The 22,653-nt window shown below is 40.6% G+C and overlaps 1 protein-coding gene across 4 annotated transcripts in view; it reads right to left on the bottom strand.

The window, feature by feature from the left end:
* The window catches only part of LOC126416283 (testis-expressed protein 2), a 301,194-nt gene that overhangs the window by 61,138 nt on the left and 217,403 nt on the right, over positions 1-22,653 (bottom strand). For all 4 annotated transcript variants that reach the window (XM_050083929.1, XM_050083932.1, XM_050083930.1 and 1 more), the window contains 3 exons: positions 19,110-19,319; positions 3,778-4,019; positions 3,242-3,337 (listed from right to left, as the gene is read on the bottom strand). In XM_050083929.1, the coding sequence (XP_049939886.1) occupies positions 3,242-3,337; positions 3,778-4,019; positions 19,110-19,319 (548 nt within the window). The remainder of the gene's footprint in view (positions 1-3,241; positions 3,338-3,777; positions 4,020-19,109; positions 19,320-22,653) is intronic.

The raw sequence follows: 22,653 nt of genomic DNA, 5'->3' as shown, positions 1-22,653 counted from the left end.
ATAACCAAATGCTTGTGATCAGTGAGGACAGTGAACTTTGTCCCAAACAGGTAGATGTGAAACTTTTGAATGGAAAACACAATCGCCAAAGCCTCTTTCTCAATTAGAGAATAGTTCCGTTGTGCTGGGGATAGCACCTTGGTGACATACGCAATGGGCTGTTCTGAGCCATTCTCACTCCTGTGAGCCAGGACTGCCGCAATACCATAGGCCAAAGCATTGGGCACCACAACCAAAGGGCGGTCCGGAGAGAAGAGAGTCAGGCAAGGGGTGGGCTTGAGCATAGTTTTCAAGCGGAGAAAAGTCAATCAAAGGCAGAGGTCCAGTTGAAAGGCACCCCTTTGTGATGAAAGCGATTGAGGGGCTTTACAATGTCAGCAGCCTGGGGTAAAAACCTTAAGTAGTAGTAAACCTCTCCCAGAAAAAAAACCTGGAGGTCAGATAAATCCTTGGGGTGGTGAAGGTAATTGATGACCACGACACTGTGATCTGACAGATGAATGCCATCTTTACTGAGCCAGTTCCCCAGGTATTTGACTTCTGGTTGAAAGAAACTACACTTTTCCAGCTGACAGCTTAACCCTGCAGCCTATGGGGGTGTGAAACAAGGTACCTAGGTTTTAGGTCGAGGTGTGTAAGGCCAGTGACCAAGATGTCATCAAGATAACTGACACAAGCCAGGATGGGCTGTGTGAGCTGCTCCAGGTACCTCTGGAAAATGGCTGGCGCTGAGGAAATACCAAATGGAAGGGAATTGTGTTTATATAATCTGTAAGGCATGTTGATGACAACGATGCTCTGGGATTTCTCATTTAAGGGCAATTGGTGGTAAGCCTCTGCCAGGTCGATCTTATAGAAGGACTCACCACTTGCAAGTTTAGGGATAAGGTCATCCTTCTGGGGAATGGGATAAATTCCAACCAGGGACTGTGCATTGACTGTAAATCCGAAATCCCCACATAGGCGATGGGAGCCACTGGGCTTCAGATCACCACTAACGAGGTCGCCCAAGCACTTGCTTTCATGGGATCGATGATGCCAGCAGCCTGCAGTTGATCAAGCTCTTGCTTGACTGCTTGACATAAGGTCACCGGCACGGGTCGAGCCCGGAAGAACCGGAGAAGAGCAATGTGCGCCTGGAAGTATGAAGCATGCTCTAAGTCACACTGAAACAGAGAGGCATAGGCCAAGCACAGATCGTCGAGGTTCTGGAAAGGGACAGCGGTGGAAACGACCTTAACTTCATTAGAAATCGAAAAGCAAAACAGTGTGAAGGCATCGAGCCCAAAAATTATTGAAACCGAGGGATGGTCAACCACTAGTAGGGTCAGGAGCCAGGCAACTTTATAGATGGCCGGGACTGCGAACTGTCCACGGAGGGTGATAGAAACGTCACTGTACATAATTAATGACCGAGAGGTGGGAGACAGCTCCGGTGAACCTAGGCATGTATACATCGCAAGATTGGACAAGGAGATGGTGGCCCCCATATTGACCCGGAAATGAATGTCCATGTTAAAAACGAAAAGCATGAGGAACAATTTCCGCGTCAATGGAGGACCCAGTGGAATGACTGATAGCAGGTATACACGGTATCCTGATGCCCCATGGGTGAGGGGCGGGAGCCGGTTTTGAGCAGCTGCAACAGACAGATCTGAGATGGCCATCTTTCTGACAGAGCATGCAAGTCTTCTAGTGACTGGGACAGTCTGCACGAGAGTGGGAGGACAAGCACTGCGGGCAAGACGGAAGTGAACCACGGGACTGCCGACGAGGGGCGACCAGCGGCTCCTGAGCCATAGAGACATCGGACAAGGAGAAGTCTTGACGACGTTTCTGTGTGTGGACTGTACCATGATGATGGCGTGAGGGAGGTGCCCACGGGGAGAACTCTACTGTTACCACACCATGAGACACTTGTTTGCCGCTTGTGCGATTTCAAAACAGTGAGCTACACGCAGAATGTCTTCCAGCGAGGGGTTATAGAGTTTCAATGCAGCCATGCAGATCTCTGGATCGGGTGCCAGTTGAACGTCAGCATCGCAAATCAAGGAGTCAACATACAACACCTTGCAATGCTGATTGGTGCAAGTGAAGTCGCAATTGTGGCTGAGACCCTGCAAGTCCATGAACCAAGAACGGTATGACTGACTTGGCTGTTTATGGTACTGCTGGAACTCAAGCCGAGACTCCATGACGTTGTATTGCACAGAATAGTAGTTAGTCAGCAGCAGACATTTCTCGTTAAAGGAGAGAGCCAAAGGGGTCTGACAATGGTACTAACTTGCAGAGCATAAAGAATGTGTTTGGTGACACCCAGGACAAGAATAACAACCACTGTAGGGAGTCATCCGTGACCTGAAATGCTGTGAAATGTTGCTTCAGACAATGCAAGTATTTTTCCCAGTCTTCCTTAGCGTCGTTAAAGGGCGGAAACAACGGCGAACATGGGGAAGTGTCAGAAACCAGGACACCCAGGAGATAGTGCAATGGGGCGTCCTGGGACGTGACTTTGTCCATCAGCAACTGCAAGAATTTCTGTAAGACATCTAATTGGCACTGCTGCTGCTACTGCTGCATGAGATGCTGCTGTTGCTCCAGGAGACAGACCCAACTTAGCCTCCATGCTATCGAACCTTTTACCTCATTGCTAATGTTATAACCGTGAGCAACCGATGAGCTGTGCATGGCAGAGAATGGAGACGCGAAGCCGCCAGGTGGGGGAGCCGCTGGCGGTATCACTAACAAGGAAGAGACAGGAACGACAAACACTTAGGGGACAACAGACACTACAACAGACCAGGACACGACACGAGGCAAGCAAGCAAGAACAGAGGCGATAAACACGGCAAGGCAACAATAACACAGGAACACTCCAAACAATGACAGTATGTATCTCAACGCAAGGAATTGGAATGCAGTATGGGAGAGATGCACAGCAAACTACAGCGAGTACCAGACTGCCGGAGTAGTGCCGCGTAGCCATCTAAATACATGACCATGGGAAACGCTACTGGACGCAGACTTCATGTGGAATGGAGAGTGGTGCACTCGCACGGTGAGGCTCGCGGCACAGGCACATGCTGGAGCAGAGACCCATAGTGGGTATCCAGGTCCATACCATATCGCACGCATTTAATTTCTGAGCCTTCTGACACCAGAAATCCCATTTTTCTGCTAAATTGAACACTCTGTTTTTGACTTTCTCTCTACAAAGAGTACAGAAATATTTCATACTTACGTTTCTTCCTCAGATGTACTTTTATTGTGTACTTCACTTTCCTCCTCTGATGATTCTGCAGAGTCATCCAGATCACTGTCAAACATTGGTGAACCCCTATAAAAGGTAATTATAGTTACAAATAATTATAGTAATTAAAAGCTATGCAGGAATAATAATGTAACTGATAATGAGAACCTGTAGTTAATTATATGAATATCTATATGACATGCATCAAGCAATTATAGGTTAATTATTACCTTTCCTCACTCTTGTTTATTGTTTCCATCCTGAAATTCTTATTAATGGAATCACATTACATACACATGTGAGAAAAAGGAACATGGACTCACTGTAATTGAAGTAGCAAGAGAGAAAAGCTTTCCTCACTCCAACAGTGTTTTTAAATTCAAATTTTACATACAAATTTGAAAAATAATGCCACATGGTTTTAACTAGAGATGTTGTCTCATTTGTTAAATTCCACTGACACCATCAAAAGACTTTATTCAGTACACCAAAATTACACTTTGATAACAACAGCATTATATAAATACCTTTTTTCAGTGAATGAATATTCACTTTTCTTTGTTGATTTTGGTTCGATGCCAATTTTCTTCAGCTTCATAAGGTTCAATTTAGTTTCCAAGGTCAGACAAAACAGTCCCTGGTAAGTAACATCCAGGTCCATCCAGAGACCACGTTCATCTAGCACAGGAAGAGATGCACGGTGGATGAGGGGGATTGTGTCACCCACATCTAGTTCCGACACAAGGAGTTCTTCCAAAAACACAGGAAGCTGAAAATCATTAAATATGGTAAGTAACACTTATTAGCAAATTAAAATTATTGCTTTCCTCAAATTAACAATAATAAATTGTAACTTAATTACTTGTTACACAGATAATTTCTATGACACGTTGGAATGATATGAAACCAGTAAGTTTACAGGTTATTTAATGTAACTGAATACACACCATTCACAAGAATTTGTGGAACATGTTTTTGAGCATCTGCCATACTCCATTGAGCAATAAGTCAGTACTGGGTATGTTACCAAATTATATGTTTATCTTTCATAAATTAAACACACAAAAATTATTCCATCCTTGGACATTTACATATTAAGAACTGAAATTTCCTATAGGTTTCGAAACCAAAGTGAAAGCAATCATTCATCCAATCATCTTCGGTGCTTTCCATTGGACTTTGAGATCTTCAAATACTGTGTATGTCCTCTGTGAGTGTTTATCAATGCCTAACACCTACATGGCATGCTCCACATAGGCCTAAGGTCACCCTGAGGTATCCATTCCCTTTCTTCAATGAGTGCCCTTAACAGTACTTGGCAAGTCTATGGTAGACAGGATGACCACAAGCACATTTGTCAAGCATGTGCCACACAGGTTAGATGGGTTTTAGGTCAGGAGTCACTGCTGGCCATTCCATTACTTCAACATGAAGGCTTCACAAGAGATCTCTGGTGACACCCACCACATGCGCCCTGGTATTATCATGCTTGAGAGGAGTTTATCACCACCACCATATGCAGCAGCCACCAAGTGGTCCAACAGGATCTTTTCCTCGTACTGCATGGCAGTACCACCACCATGGAAAATGACCCAATCTGTACGGCTGTCAGTACTGATAAAACCCACATCCTCACAGAACCTTGGCCAAATCTGTTGATTTCCTGGACAACATCTCGCAGTTGCTGCTAGTTATGGCACTACACACACACAAACAAGACTGTCACCTTGTGCTAGAAGAAATCTATACTCATCAGTAAATAACATGTTTCACCAGTGGCAAATTTGCCAGTTAAAATGGGAATGGCAGACCTGATGGCGAGCTGCAAAATGTTGTCATGTCAAGTGGAATACCTGATGAGTACAACTGGGTCATTGGGCCCTTTCTTGTAATGTTTTCCATACAGTCTGACTGGATATAGCGGCTCCCGTGGCCCTTCTGAGATGGTCTTGCAGTGCTCTGACAGCGATTGTATGATGCCACAATGCACAGGTGACCTGATATCAGTCTCCACATGGGTATGTAATGCATCGGTGACCTTCTCCAAATGCCTTATGTACCTACCTGTGTTCCCATACTGTGTCCACAACTTACAGATGGAAGAGGGAAAGACATTGATATCTGCATAAACTCGAGGGAAAGTCTACCCTCATTAGATAAAACAGACTGCCCTTGCAACTTTCAATGCATTAAGATGCCACAGTGCATGTTCTTTGTTGGGTAAAATGTCCACATGGATGGTGAATGATTAGTTGAGTACACCAAAAGCAAATCATCCTCTGATACATGTTTTCCCCTTATTTTTTTGAGCAGTGTATATGGGTACATATCATCAGTTTACAGGTCAGTACATCTACTCGCGAAAATACTTTAAAGACAGCAAACTTTTGTAAAGTCCACCATGATCAATTTGAGGAGCATACTATTAGAATATTCCACAACAATTTTATCTGTCTTGATTGCAAATTACTATTCAGACCCCCAGTTTCAGTTGCTGCAAATCATCTAAAAAAGAAAAGTCCTATACACAAATTTTGTATATTTATGATGAGTTTTGTGGTCAAGACAAATAAGACTTGAACTAAAGATTCAAATCACATGTACCACATCTTGATCTCGTCCAAATTTATAAAATTTTTACCAAGTCGGGCAAAGAATGAATATAAATAGGCTATCGAAGAAGAGAGACAATTGCAAAGAAATGTTCCTAAATACAGGGTGATTCAAAAAGAATACCACAACTTTAGGAATTTAAAACTCTGCAACGACAAAAGGCAGAGCTATGCACTATCAGTCGGCGAATTAAGGGAGCTATAAAGTTTCATTTAGTTGTACATTTGTTCGCTTAAGGTGCTGTTGACTAGGCGTCAGCGTCAGTTGATGCTAAGATGGCGACCGCTCAACAGAAAGCTTTTTGTGTTATTGAGTACGGCAGAAGTGAATCGACGACAGTTGTTCAGCGTGCATTTCGAACGAAGTATGGTGTTAAACCTCCTGATAGGTGGTGTATTAAACGTTGGTATAAACAGTTTACAGAGAATGGGTGTTTGTGCAAAGGGAAAAGTTCTGGATGGCCGAGAACGAGTGATGAAAATGTAGCACGCATCCAGCAAGCATTTGTTCGCAGCCCAGGAAAATCGACTCGCAGAGCTAGCAGAGAGCTGAAAATTCCACAATCAACTGTATGGAGAGTCCTACGAAAAAGGTTAGTTATGAAACCTTATCGTCTGAAATTGGTTCAAGCACTGTCTGCAGCTGATAAGATTAAAAGAATCGATTTCTGTGATTTTATCCTTGCTCAAATGGAAACAGATGAATCTTTCGTTTCAAAGATTGTGTTTAGTGATGAAGCAACTTTCCACACTAACGGGAAAGTCAACCGGCCATGTCTGTATATGGGGCACTGAGAATCCGTGGGAAACAACTCAGTATGAACGTGACTCGCCTAAGGTGAACGTTTTCTGTGCCATTTCAGCCAATAAAGTTTTTGGTCCCTTTTTCTTCGAAGGTGCTACTGTAACTGGACTACAGTATCTGGAGATGTTAGAGAATTGGCTGTTCCCTCAGCTCGAACAAGAAGCACAACAATTCATATTTCAGCAGGATGGAGCGCCACCACATTGGCACTTATCTGTCTGTAACTACCTGAACGTCAACTACCCGAGGCGATGGATCGGCCGCCAGGCAGCCCGTGACAGAGCACTTCATCACTGGCCTCCAAGAAGCCCTGATCTTACCCCCTGCGATTTTTTCTTAGGGGGGTATTTTAAGGATATGGTGTTTCGGCCACCTCTCCCAGCCACCATTGATGATTTGAAACGAGAAATAACAGCAGCTATCCAAACTGTTACGCCTGATATGCTACAGAGAGTGTGGAACGAGTTGGAGTATCAGGTTGATATTGCTCGTGTGTCTGGAGGGGGCCATATTGAACATCTCTGAACTTGTTTTTGAGTGAAAAAAAACCTTTTTTTAAATACTCTTTGTAATGATGTATAACAGAAGGTTATATTATGTTTCTTTCATTAAATACACATTTTTAAAGTTGTGGTATTCTTTTTGAATCACCCTGTATTTAAAGTTACAGTCCCTTCCCACTAGTGCAGACAGTAAAGGCCAAAGTTTATCTTCCTTTATAAGCTGAAGATACAAATTTGGGTATCATATTAAATACAAGGTTCTCTTCATGCAATTTTTTATTCCTCTTTTCAAAAAAATAGGAGAGACAAAGACACAGACAACTAAGTTCTTTTTATGGCACAGTTGCTTTTAATTATTTTACATTCTGTATGCTTATGACATGTATGATAACAGCTTTCCTTTCCTAGATCTGAGGATGACTGTTTAGCAATTCTAATTAGTAATTTGAATCATAACATGTGATCAAACAAATAAAATTTTTATTGTTATTCTTGTGTACTGTATATACTACACTTTCTCATTCATTTCTCACTTGTGTACTCCATTTTGTTTTGAGTTATGCGTCATTCAATATTTTCTTTTCTTATTTTGAAACAAGTGAACAGACTACACATGGTCCATCATCGGGTTCAAATGCAACTCTTACTGCGTCGGTAGGGATCGACAATCGACAAGACCATTATGTCAGCTCTGCTTTCGCAGGAGCACAAATCATGGGCACAGGCTGCCAGCCCTGAGGGAGAGGGCTTGTCCCCCATACTGCCCTCTCCCCTCACAGAGTCAGAAGTTTTTGTTTGTTTACATATGCGGCCAGCTGCAGGATATAGTTTCTGCATAGTACCACTGAACCAGTTAACCCTAAAATTTGTGAAAGTGTAGCTAATATGTCCGATTCATAAAAAGGTCTGGCACTGGTTTTAAATTTTCAGTCTTTAAGAGATGATAGCCAATTCTGATGCTGCTATAAACTTTCAACAAGAACGCTGAACATTCCAAGATTTTTGTGGTAACATTTAAAATAAGGGAGAGGCAACCATTCCATTCCCTGCACTTCCCACCCTCCCACCCACTTTACTATCAAAGAACTCTCCTACTACAGTCCCTTTGCCAATCATCATCATCATCTTGGACAGTTTCCAGCCACTGGCTGGGCCTGTCGGGAACACAAGCCTCTCCATCGTGTTCTGTCTTTCCACCATTCCCCCTCTTCCACCTTCGTCCAGTTCTCTCCTCTTCCCGTCACACATTCCTTCACTCCCTTCACCCATCTATCTCTTGGTCTTCCTCTGGGCCTCTTCCCCTCCAGTTGCAGATAAAACATCCTCTTTGGAATTCTTCCCTCATCCATTCTCTTCATGTGTCCATACCACTGCAGTCTTGATTTTTCTATCCTGTCCTGTACTGGTTCCTCCTTTAGTCTTTCCCTCACATAAAGTTGCCAATATTTTCCAAATTTCCACTCCCCATCCTTCCTTCCCAGTGTTCCCACAAGGTGCACCACAACATGGTGCATTACACTGCAACCACTCCGGACCTGTCAGACCACTATCATGATATTTCCCTTCCATCGGACAATCAATATTTTGCACAGGCAGAAACTGAGGCCTCCTTCACTGCCAGGATGCTCTGTCTATCTAAAATCACTTGGTCCTTAGCACTACATCCGGTAATGAAGAACAACAGGACCTGCACCCAAGTAGTGATTATCAGCAGCTCAATGCGAGAACCATTCGTGAACACTTCCCCATAACAATCTTATGGAGTTATAGTGATGACATTTCAGGCTCCACTACCTTCAGTAAGATCGACTCTGCCAAAGCTTTCGCACAGATCCCAGTTGCACAAGAGGACATTAACAAAACATCCATAACAACACCTTTCAGCCTTTTCAAGAGCACCTTTATGATCTTCAACCTCCACAATGCAGTGCAAATTGGCAACATTTCCTAGGCAATGTCCACTGTGCACCGGGCTCTTTTGTATACTTCACATCATCATTTACTCCCAGGATATAACAGAACACCGAAAGCATCTCAGAGAAATTTCTGCCTACCTCAAAAAAGCAGGAGTCATTTTTAATCTGGAGAAATGTGTTTTCAGAGTAACCAAAACAGAATTCTTAGGACACATCATTTCTACTTCCGGCTCTAGACCTCTTCCCAAAAAATTCAGAGTGATCTTCAAATTTCTATGGCTGACAACATGTACCGAACTTCAGAGACTTCTCCGGATGGTCAACTTTTTAAGACGATTATCCAAAATGGAGCTTCTTTTCAGGAGCCTTCACAGCCGCACTGCAAAGCAACCAAATTGAGGGTCACAAGCGCATGCCATGAATGCCACCCAAGACAGCACCAAATGTGACCTCAACTAATGCAGCCCTTCTGGCACAATCCCACCCCATCATCCTACTCACTACTATCACAGACTCAAGTCAATCTGCAATTGGCACTCTCTTTCAACAATACATTGGGGGACACTTTAAAGCTGCTGGTTTTCTTCTCAGCTACGCTCACCAAGCCCCAGTGCAAATGGGCTGCATGTGAGAAGTAATTGTTTGCCATCTATGAAGCAGTGGAGTACTTCTGTTCTTCATTGAACACCATCCTCTTCCAACACGGTTTTGTCAGAAAGATGGCATTCAAATGTCACCCCGACAGTTTTACCAAAAGTAATGCATTGCACAATTTTCAACTGATATATCCCATGCAGCCATTGCAGATAACACTGCCACCAGACACAGTCACTTCTATGGCCTCAGTCCTCTGTCAGATTACGAGGCCCAAGCAAAGGCCTAGTCCACCAACCCTGTCCTAGCCATACTGCATGAGGAACCAAATATTGACCTTCTTCTCCAGCTCCACTAGGTGCCCAGTATGGGACCTTCCCATGCCTTCCACAAGCTGGCATATGATTGCCTATAGGGCCTAGCACACCTTGGCATCTGCTGCTCTTGTCCCAGTACATTTCTTCTGCCCTGCTATCCAATGGAATTGTCATACCTAGGCTTGTACCTGTGTTCCGTGTCAGTGTGCAAAAGTAGGCTGACATGCATACAGCAACTGCTTCATTTCATACTGTTGACCAACCACTTGCCCTACCAGGTTATTTTATCAAACTGAAGCCTCTTCCCACTACTGCCTGTACATCAACTTCAAGATTACACAGCCCAGTTACAACTGATACCTCCGCAGCGTCATGGTGAATGCAAGGCTTTTATACATCACAACCTTACGGTGTGCATACACATGGTGTTACACATCAATGCTTGGCAGATAACACTTCACCCATGGTACTCAGACCTTCACTTCTTCCTGAAGAGAGGTGACAAAAACTTTACAGTCCATCTCCATGGCACCCTGTCAATTGTTTACACTGATACACTTAAACCAGCATATGTGCTCACCCTGCATGGTGCTTGTGCAGTGCCAGCAGTTGAAGTCTTCCCTGATGCCCACGGCTGGCATCTGGGAACCAGATGCAGCCACCTCCCCCCCCCCCCCCCCCCCCTTTTGCTGCTGGTATTCAGCACACAGAACTTGGTACAGAACAAGCAGAGCAGGCATTGACCGACGTGGATCAGGATGCCTCACTGCTGCTGCTTACGGCAGTTGCAGGTGCTGTTCCTCCAGCTCCTGGCGCTGCTCCAACACCTTCGATGCCAGCTGACCTGCAGCCTCTGCTGCAGTTATATACATGCTCTACAGAGTATCATGCTGCCACCGTACCAGCATTGCACAAGGGCTTCTGGCTGACAGCAGCAGCAGCAGCAGCAGCAGTTGCTAGTGGCACCTACACATTTTGGTGCACATACATCACACGTGCCTGCCACACAGTACGAAGTCATCCATGTCCCACTTGTCCGAGTGACTGCCCTCGGCTAGACTGTGCCACATTGCAACTCTGCGTGCTGTTCAACATGCTAAGCAAACCCACAGTAAAGCCGTGCAGGACCTCTTTTTTTTCAAGCTGCAAAGCATGCCATCTCTCACTTAACACGGTGTGCCTTTCGCTGCACAGCCCAGTGCACTACCTGCTGGGCTGCCTGTTGTACCTTCTGAGCTGCCAAACACTACCTCCTACAGGACGCCACCCAGACTGTCTTGCACCAAGCTTGCTGTAACCCTGCCCCAAGGTCTGATGCACTCTGATGACAATTTTGCACCACCCACCCAGGATGACTCTCACAGGACCTGCTCTCCCCTGTCAAATGCTGCAGCCACGGCATCCAGGCTGTTGGAAGCTGCCAGCTGCCCTCAACAGTCCGTCGTGAACCCCAGCTATCATCATGCCAGCTGTAAAGCACACCACAGATCTCATTCACTGCCTGCCCCTATACTCAAACAGCAACATTGCATGCTGACACCACTGATGCTATTCACAGCCACAGTCCAGTGTTAAACGCAACACCAGTTTCAGCATTTTCAACCTAATGTCCTCTGCTAGCAGGGGGGAAATGTACAGACGCTCTCAGGATTTGTGACCTCACAGTCTGCTCTAGTAATTAGGTGCCAGCAGTTAGGCAGGTAGACACACTCTAAAGAACTCTGACTAGAGCAGGCAAGCTAGGTGACAGGAATGACCCCTATAACTTTCTACCCAAGAATTCCTATCGGCATGTGAAGCTCGCTTTCTTTCCTTTGTGTTAATGATGTTGGTGTAGGAAGGACTTTGTAGCTTGGCCAAATGTAAGTGCTACGAGGTAAGACTCGAGTCCCACATCTTGAGCAAACTTTTCGTGAGTCACTCTTGTGTTGTTTTGCTGTGACTAGAGTGGCAGGCATACAGCTTTCCAACACATAATTAGATAATTTTTCCTGCATTTCATAGTTAATGTTGAGTAGTATATTTTTGCCCTTTCTAGCCACTTCGGAGAGTCCACTTCTCAGTTCTAATGAATCCTTAGTTATTAAATTTGAAGTGCCACAGGCCAGCATGTTAATAAATCCTTTTTTCCATACCAAATTCCTAGTTGTTTCCCAACAAGGTCAGAATAATTTTGCACTACAATTTTCTGTAGGCACTAACTGCTGGCGATAAGCAGTACCAGACAATATTTGTAAATTGTTTTTCAGGCACAAGCCACATTTTGTATTCATGTTGGATTTGGTTTGTTCCCTACAATCAACACTAGCTGCATTTGATGTGTGTGTTTGCATTACATGCAACCACATGCATCCACCATCCAGTTTGCAATTGATTGGTTGTTTACTGTTTCTGCAAGAAGATTTCATTCTCCAGTTCCATACTGCAGAATGAGACCAAACACCGAATTTAAATTTTTTTTCAAGCATGACATATGCCGAATTCTTGTATTCATGCTAATTTCTGTGAGCTTCCATTATGACTGAATAACTGTATCTCCAGTTTCATTTAATTTTTTTTGTATACTGACACTGTGCAAGGCTCAGTTTTCATTCTTGAAGATGCGTGACCTAGATCATTCATAGCTCCTTATTTAAAGTTTCCCCAACTGTTTGGTCAACAAAGAATCAAATATTAAATGTTGAATTTTCAAGTTATGCTTGAACCTTACACATTTGATTTAATCTTATTTGATTGCTTGTAGTAGATAGTTGAGTTCACTATATTGGTTGTGCTTTTTGTCCAACTCAAGGCAAAATTCTCATAATTCCATGCTGGAAGACGCATTCCTGCCTCCCTTCCTACCATCATCTTGTTGGCAGTTCATCTTTGTGTGTTTCCACGAGCTGTGTCTTGCCCACTAGGCTACTTATCTTTTCATTTAATTTTGCCTTTTACTGACTATGATTATGCACCACTTCTCAGGCGAGGACAGTCATTCACCATAATCTGTCAAAACTAAGTTAAATACTTTACCATAACCATAGGGAGTTGGGGGAGCTATGCAGCAGTGTTTCAGATACAGGTTAGCCCTTTCATTTTGATGGAGACATCTTTACTCAGCTCTATCAGTCAGTGGCTCAGTCATCATATTTCTGGTATCAAGTTTATTCTAGAGTCAGATTAGTTTTGTCAAGAGCTGAGTTCCAATCAATAACTTTCCACTCAGTTCTAAACTTAGCAGGGAAATACGACTGCAGCTCTAAGTTAGATGATATTGCACTTCATTTCCATAAACACTTTCAAAATTTATACACAGCTGCAGGAGGAACTGCAGAATGCAATCTTCTTGTAGAAATAGTAAACAGCCACTCAGTTGCAAACTGGATGGAATATTAAAACCCCTTTACCATCGTTTTAATGTTTACCAAAATGTCTTCTACACAAGGAATTATAGACAACCTAAGCAAGTTACAGTGCAAACATGTAAATATTCACAGAGGTGCAATCATATCTCCTCATGAATACATAAACTTATTCAGCCTTACTGGATTACATATTGTGACAGAGGTACCTTAAAATATAGCTGGAAGGCATCAGTCAAATATAAAATTTCACCTTCATAATAAATTAAAATATGCACAACACACTTGTTTTCAATTGGTATTTTCTCACCATCATACATCTAGTGCACTGGCATCACATATGCAACACTTGTACTAAAGCAAGCTTCGAGCAAGAGAGGACACTAATAGTATGCACAAGGAAGGTACGTGATAGTGAATGAAATTATCATGCTAAACTTTTTTCACAAGTTAAAATTCAAATTATAACTTTAAACAGCAGATAAACTTCAGCTATGTACATATTTAATATTAATAAAATGGCAACAAATAACAGGTTACCATCTAAAAATGGTCTTTACTGTAGAAACAAATTACATAAAAGTAGGTATAGTGCAAACAGAAACAACAGTAAAAGGAACCAGGGTGTGGAGGGAAAGGGAAGAAGGGAGGGGGGGGGGGGGGGGGGAGGAAGGGGATATGGGGCGGAGAGGAAGAAAAGGGAGGGTTTGGAGAGAAGTGGTGGAGGGTGAGAGGTAAAAATGATAAAATATGTGAAACTCTCAAATACAACATACCTGAAAAAATTGTGAATATCAAACCTCCAGAAGTATAAAGATGTGTGTGCCACAATTACATTAGCTGGGAAAAAAACCAACAAAGCAAAAAACAAAATTGATTATAAAATGGCTGAAAAAGATGAGCAACTTGTTGCACATTATTTTGCCGACTGAAAAGAGAACCATAGTCCTGAAAGATTTCATAAATTGTTTTCAGATCAGACCTGCATTGTACGACAAATTATAAATGCCAATACGACATAAAATGACAAGAAAATTTTAGAAACCGACTCTGACAATGACACAGAGCTCCCTCAAAGCTGTCGAAGACTGATCCCTACCTACAGCGCTCACTGCTGGTGGCACCATAATTTACAAGCTGCCTCTGTAAGAAGCACTCTGGGAAGAAGCCCCCCTCCAGCTCGTGTCAAGTCACCTGGCAGAACTCCATGGCCTCTGATCAGCTGCCGCCTACCGCACAGAGCATTTTTTTCTCAAGGGTTCTAGCTTGATAGAATGTTATCTGCAATGGCCACTATCTGCAGATGACTTTAGCTGTGATCCTGGACTATCTATGGACTGTAATATTGGCCGGCTATCTTCTGTTTGTGAGAGATCAAACTCGTAAGTATTTGTCTTTGATGTATGTTTCTACTGTGTTAGTGTAATAACCCAAATAAATTGTGCTCGTAACTACAGACTTCTACAAAAATATGTTAATTAGGGATCAATTGCTCTCAATAAGAGACTAGAAGTAACTTTGAGATTTCAAATGAGAAAGAGGTCATTCAAATGCTTGAAGTTTAGATCTGTAATAGTAGCAAACATGATTTATTATGAAAACCTGTGAAGTAACTAATCACGGATATATTCAGTTAACTGAAGTGAAACATCTTTTTTACATGTTATGATGGTCTGGTGAGATAAAAACTGCTTGCCAATATTTCTAGTATTAACAATACATCAATATATACCCTCAGATGGTAAATATAATGATGTTGTAATAGTATTACTGAAAGAGTGAGGAACCCTTAACTGTTTCCATTTAATATTTGCATATCATATCTTTTTAAACCCTGAACTATTGTGCTAAAAGGTAAGTTTCAGACGTTTATATGAAGATTCACAGGTTTCATTGCCAGTGGGCCATTCTAATAGATCTCTAACATGTGTATCTGAGATGCATCTGTCAATACCTGAGATTACTTTCAATGACCCCTCAGACAACACTTCTAAGCCAACAGGACAACTGGGAGTAGAAGCAGGTGTCAGACGAGGAGTGAACATTTCACAGTTAATCCTTCACTCTTTAGTGGAAGGTATAGTTGAAATAAGAATGTGTAACTTTTTCGTGGCATCTGTTCTTCTCCGTGAGATGTCAGTAAATTTTCAGGGCTAAATATGCTACCAAATCATGTCAAGGCAAATTTCGGGCCCAATGGAGAGTTAACAATGGGTGTTTGATCCTGGTGATGAAATAGGTAACACGCCATTTTGTTGGGTTAATTTTTGCCTTCCAAATGTTGCACCACTGTATAATTTTGCCCAAGTGCTGCTATTAATTTATGATAAACAAAAATAAGGTTGTGAGATTTCTGGTATACTGCAGTATCATCAGTGTAGAAAGATATCACATTGCTGACCAGTTTAGAAATGTCACTAGCATAAACAGTGTACAGCAGTGTTGGCCACAGTGTGTGAAAATGCACACTAGAATGATGTGCTGCATTTGAACGGTCCAACGCACGGCCAGTCTTGGCTTTGCTTGGTCCTTCTCTGAACTACTAAGCACAGTGTGACACTTTATTTATCAGTGAAATGTGACAATGTTTCTTCTGGCATTTGGACTGGCATTTTGTGGTTGCCCTTCCTTCAGTTCTGCAGAATCATGGTTTCAGTGCTGTTTATCTTTTGCTATTTCTTTGTGGTACAAAGGAAGTTCATAGTTCCAGTTGTTGTTTGCATAAAAAGAGGCAGTATAGCATTCTACCATCCCAACATTTAAAAATGAAGGGGAATCACAGATGGGAAGAATAAGAATTATTGATATCTATTACACAGTTGGATAATCAATAGGTTCTGCAAATTTTCTACAGAGCAGCATTACAACATCATGCAGAATGAATTCAGAAATTTTGCTGATGAGGAAAGAGCTAAAAATTATAATGATCAACAGACAATATGTACAGCATTTATTATTCTGAACAACAAAAAGCACTTTGTGCAAAATTAGCAGGCACACAGCATATGATGAAACTGGTGATATGACTAGTAAATCTTCCAAAGTTGCATGTATTACTACAGTGTTTGATGGAAATGAATGAAAAGTATGGAGACATTACATATCACTGCAAAGAATGTTCGTTAAATAATGGAGCATGCCTGAAATGATTTTTAGATTTAAGACCCGCTATTATTGAGTTCCTGAAGCACAAAGGAAAGCAAGAACAAGAATTCAAACATACAGAATGAACTGTGCACTTCTCACTTTATGTGGACTTGACTGCACATTGTCTACAGTAAAGCATTACAAGGTGAGAAAAAAGTTATTTCTAATCTGATGGGGATCCATTCAAAACAACACTCTTATTGTGGAAGGTGCAACCCTCATGAAAAACAGTTCATTTCCGTGTGCACACTGGTGTTAAGAAAACACGAATTTTGAAGAATTTACTGTGGCACTGAAACACTCAATAAACGGTTTTGAGGACATTGGCAATCTAAAATGTGTTTCTGAGCTGTTTTCAAGATCATTAGCTGTTTAAATTGAAAATTCCTCTGAAGATGTGGAGATGGAACTGATCAATGTGCAATGCATAACCTGTTTAAAAGACAAATTCTATTACAATAAAACTGTCCAGAAGTTCTATATTGTTTTCATCAAGAAGTGTTTCCATGCCTCCAAAATGAGATAGCAAATATTATACAATGTTTCAATTAACAAGTGTGTGTGAAAGGCCTTTCCTTTTTTTATTATGAAAGTAATTGAGACACAATAATGTGGCACCCCAAGTGTCAAAAATATGCAAAACTGTCCGTGTTCGATCATATTCCAACAGTTTGTACCAGGCACAAATTTTATTATTGTCCACAATGCACCAAAAATTATTAGATAATTCTGAAAATGTTTTTGTTTGTGATCTACATTGTTATGAAACATGAAACTAAGCCACTTGAGAGATGTTCAGTGTTCCTCGCATGAATGCAGTGCCATCTACATTTGGCGTGTTCACAGTTTGCACCTCTTCCTGCTCAGAGTGTGTGGGCAAGCAAGAGAACTCCACACAAGAGCATGAGCACTGAACATTTGGAGAATTATTGACAGTCCCTGATGTACAGAAAGGGGCCTAAGACCGAATCTTTGGGTACTCCTACCTCAATCGGTCATGTCTGGCTTGATCAAATAACAGTTCTTATGAAACACTATCGTTTTGCAAGAAATGAGCCATTAATACAAACTAAGAGCTCTGGGTATGTAAGTGTATCAAGGCTGTAGATGAAGCCACTGTACCAGATGCAGTCAAATGCCTTTTCTATATCCAGGAATACTGCTCCAGTTGATTCGCTCTTCTTGTACAGTGGAATGTTCAGGACAGAAACCAAACTGCTCTGACATAAGAATGTTGTCCTCTGTGAGGAAATGACAGTGGGGAGTGAGAATTATTTGTTCAAAGATTTTAGAAGAAAGATATGTAGTCAACTATCAAAGTGGAGGAGGTTCTGGAAGGGTGATCACGTTCACACTTTTCATGGTAAACCTTGAGCAACAGAGTAAAGGCTTGCAAATTATCTATAAAAACAGGGGAATACAAAACTGTTCAGGAGAAGAATGGAATACAGCAATATAAGTAACACAGGAATGAAATAAATAGGAAGTTTAGGGAAGACAAAACAAAATGGCTTCTGGAGAAGTGTTGTTCATGAAATTCAGGAAATGTGTGAAGATAGCGTGAAAGAAGTGATAGAAAGACTGATCCATCAGACACACACACACACACACACACACACACACACACACACACACACACACACACACACAAAGCATGGGCATAAATGATGGCCCTTTTTCATCTACAACAAACTTACCAATTCATCTAATGTGGAAAATTAATACCATATTATGATATAAACTAAATGTTTTCTATGTAGAACAGTGGAGGACCTCATAGACACACAATAACCACAATGGAACGATGAGTTCCAGTCTGAGTTTATAATAAGTAAACCTCATTTACCAAATTTCACTAACTGTCAATTCATAATATAGTTTACATAGTGCTTATCATGTCATCTCACTTAATAACTGCTATTATCACATGTAGAAGCAATGTAGTTCACCAACCTACATTATTATGCATTTTTGTTATGTCAACTATGTACACAAAATGACTACTGTATTGTAAACTAACTAGGTTTACCTCTGTCCTATATCATATGTACAAACAATGTACAACACTGATTCTTGGACCAATAAATAAATAAATAGAATCTCTTAAGAAAGACAATAGGAAAGTAGTGGGGTGGGGCGGGAAGGGGGGGGGGGGGGGGGGGGAGGGGAGGGAGGAAGACAAGGACTAAAATGCAAGAACACCTAGAGTCAAACTATGACATTCCCTACAGAAAATATGACACTGTAATTCAGCTACAGGGATCACCAACAAATATTTTCCTGATCAGTTACTACCCAGTGTATCTTCAGAAAATTACAGTGTATTCTAATTTGCCCAAGTTTTTGCGTTTTCTTGGTATTGGTCGCAAATGCTGACAGGGTAGTTTTCACACAATATTTCCTCTTCATGGTAACCTCAAAATAGCATGTTTCATTTCGTTTGTGTCAGTGCTGTACAGGATTCAACTCTCATCATTATTTCTGCCAGCTAATGTTTGTACTCATAAGCGCAAACAAATATAATGAAATGAATGCACTATGAGAAACCAACAGCACCTCAAAATGCAACATACAAATACCTATTTACCAGTTTATTATTTTTACTAGTTTAACAACTTTACCTTTATGGCAGAGAGTTTTCTCTGAATACGTTCCTGGATTTTTAACACCCAGTACTCATTGCTAAGAATATCAAACAGGATTCTACCAATCAGTGCATTGATCCACATCACACTTCCTGAGACTTGGGATTCTTTTTCACTTTCTTTAAAAGTATCCTGTTCTGTTTCAGCTTCAGGTACCTCACCATGTGTTAGCTGTGATTCTTGGTGCTATAAGTAGAAGCAAAATCTAATCAAAAATTAAAACATACTTACAAAACTGTTCACATGATATTAAGTAAAGTAAAAATATAAATGCTAATTGCTGGGTTTGGATACACTAATCTTTACTTTTTTATTTATCTTATATGGTTTTCAACTGCAGATAATATTTAATTTGTTGTCACAGTCTATGAACGAATTATGCATTTGCTGTTGTAGACTGGAAACCGCGGTATGTCTCTGTGTAGCAATTTCTCAGAAATGTGTATAAAATAATGTAAAAATCTTCATATGTCTCCAGTATACCATATCAACGATGATTTGAAAGTGTATGTGATAAGATGAATAAATCCATCTACAGTATCTATCTAAATCTACCAACATGCCTTTTTCTATCTCTTTGGTTCCCATTTGTCAACAGCTCTCTCTCTCTCTCTCTCTCTCTCTCTCTCTCTCTCTCCATTCTAACTACCAATATTTTCTTTTGTGTCAAATTGAATTGTTTACAATTTAATGAATTCAGAAAAATCCTTAATTGGTCAATACAGCAATTTATTATTTTTATTGATTACTAATTTTGGCTTAAGATGTTAGCAATCTTCAGATCTGTAATTTGACAGAAAATTGTATATAAGGAAAACCGGTATGGTACAAACTGCCAGTACAATAGTTCCATAATGTAAATACATACCACAGGGTTGTTTCTTTTCTTATGTACAATCTCAAAACCTGTAGGGCACCATCATTAATTTTGTGCAAGCTGCATAACTCAATATTATTAAACAGCTCAATGAAACATCAACATAAAATCACCTAAAAACATAAATCATGAACAAGTATTATGACGCAGTGCATCAATATATCAAAAGGAAAGTTGAGACTACATAATTTTTACCTAAGACTATGTGATTGTCACAATCACTGTGTAACAACATTATATCAAATGATATCCAGATCTGCAGAGTGAGGTCACAATTCACACACTACATTACTGTAGACATATTGTATCACCAGAAAACAAAAGGAAATTTCACCCGGTTATACACGGAAGCCATACCCACTGTGCAATACTTAGATTCCACATGCAAAATATGAACACAGTTTGTAAAAATGAGTTATCCATGACACATAGCATGGGGATCAACAAGGAAAATACCTGCATCATAGCAGCAAAGATACCAAAGGATGTTATGCATTAGGGCTTACGAGATTCCATGTTGTTGGCTTATAATGGCTAGACGAGAGCTGTGTAAACCTGTTGTAGGCTTAGGAGGTATACTAATTATTAAATATGAATAAATTTCATAAAGTTTACCATAATTGTATCTGCGAAATGTTCATCATTAGACACTGGTGCTAAGAATGCTGATATAAAAACCACAACACGCTTCTGAACTGCTTGTGGTACTTTCTTACTATGGGACAAGTTATTAAGGGAGTTCATGTTAATTTTACACTTTCATACAATTTCATATTTTTTTATATTTGAATACTTTCGGTTATGTATACTCTGTTAAGTAGTATCATAGATAACACAAATGTTATTACTGGCACTTTGAAATGTATTTGTTGGTCACTGTGAGGCATATAGTTCTTTTATGGAAATAATTTTTATTCTTATTGCTACAATCCGTAAATTGTTCGGTAGTTTTTCTACTTTAATGAATATTCTACCAGTATCGCCATCTGGTGGAATGTTGCTTGCTTGTAAACCTTTTGGTGTCCTGTCTGCTATGATACAGGCATTTTCCTTGTTATGTGTCATTGGTAATTCATTTTACAAACTGTGTTATTCAAGATTCATATGTAGGATCTGTGTACCAAAATATTTGATGGTGGATATGGCTACCTCATACAGCAGGGTGAAAATTATTCATTTCCTTCTGGTTATACATCTCTTGTGTGATGTACTGTGTTAATTGTGATCTCGCTCTGCACATGTGGAATTATTTGATATAATGTTTTATGTAGTGGATCTATGAGATCTCTTAATCTTGGGGAAGAATTACGTAGGCTCAGCTTTTCTTTTGATATGGTGAGGCATTACTTTTTAAGCGATTTTAAATTAGTGTTTCATCAAGCTTATAATAAGATTTGTTTAAGCAGCTTGCACAAAATTTATAACAATCTGTCCTGCTGGCTGGTGACTACACGGGGGCGGGGATTCGATAATCAACCTGTTTAATGGAACAAAATTCTAACAAACAACAACACCATCCTCCACAGTGGCATTGTGACAAGGTTTGACAGCCCATTCATATATGGTAAATAGTTATAATTAATTAAGCTACATTTTACGGTGATGTTAACCATCAAGAGGAGTCACAACAGGTAGTCATCTAGTGGAACTGAAGTGATATTCAGGGTCCTCCAAATAAGTGTTATGGATTCCCTGCTGTTCGTAATCTCTATTAACAATTTGAGACAATAATATGAGCAACTTTCTTAGTTGGTTTGCAGATGATCTGTCATTTACTGTCTAGTAAAATCATTAAAAGATCAAAATCAATTGCAAAATGATTTAGATGTCTGTATGGCACAAAAAGTGGCAACTGACCAAAAAACAAAAAGTGTAAGGTCCTGAACATGAGTACTAAAAAGATCACATTAAATTTCACTCACAAAACAAATTACATAAATTTGAAGATTGTTGATTCAACTAAACACCTAGGGATTATGACCGAACAACTTAAATCGTAACTACTATCACACAGAAAATAATGTTGGGAACATGAACTAAAGACTGTGTTTTATTGGGAGAACACTTAGAACACACAACATCAATACTAGAGAGACTGCCTACAATACACTTGTCTGTCTTCTTCTGGAGTACTGTTGTGCTGCAGGATCCTCAGCAGATAGGATTGACGGAGGACATCGAAAAAGGTGAAAGAAGAGCAGCTTGTTTCGTATCATGAAATAGGGGAGAGAGTGTCATGGATATGAATTGTGAGTTGGGCTAACAATCATTTAAAAAAAAAAAAAAAAAAAAAAAAAAAAAAAAAAAAAAAAAAAAAAGGACATTTTTCATTGTGGCTGGTTCTTTTCATGAAATTTCAATCATCAATATCCCCTCCTCCTCCAAAAATAGTAGTAATAATAATAATAATAATAATAATAATAATAATAACAACAATAATAAACCCCTTGGAGGCCCGGGAAAAGAATAGGCCTTCGGTATGTTCTGCCAGTCATAAAAGACGACGAAAAGAACAAACCACTAATAGGGCTAACCCCCTTTTAGTGTGATTAGTTGGTTCAGGACAGAACTAATGAAGCCTCGGACAAGCGCTGTCATGGTCGGGGACGGTGCTTGAACCCTATGCCCGTCCACAATGGTAAC

This window comes from Schistocerca serialis, chromosome 8 (genome assembly GCF_023864345.2).
Source record: "Schistocerca serialis cubense isolate TAMUIC-IGC-003099 chromosome 8, iqSchSeri2.2, whole genome shotgun sequence".
Lineage (NCBI taxonomy): Eukaryota > Metazoa > Arthropoda > Insecta > Orthoptera > Acrididae > Schistocerca > Schistocerca serialis.
Note: the sequence above shows the minus strand (reverse complement) of the source record. Positions and strands in the feature narration are given on the sequence as shown.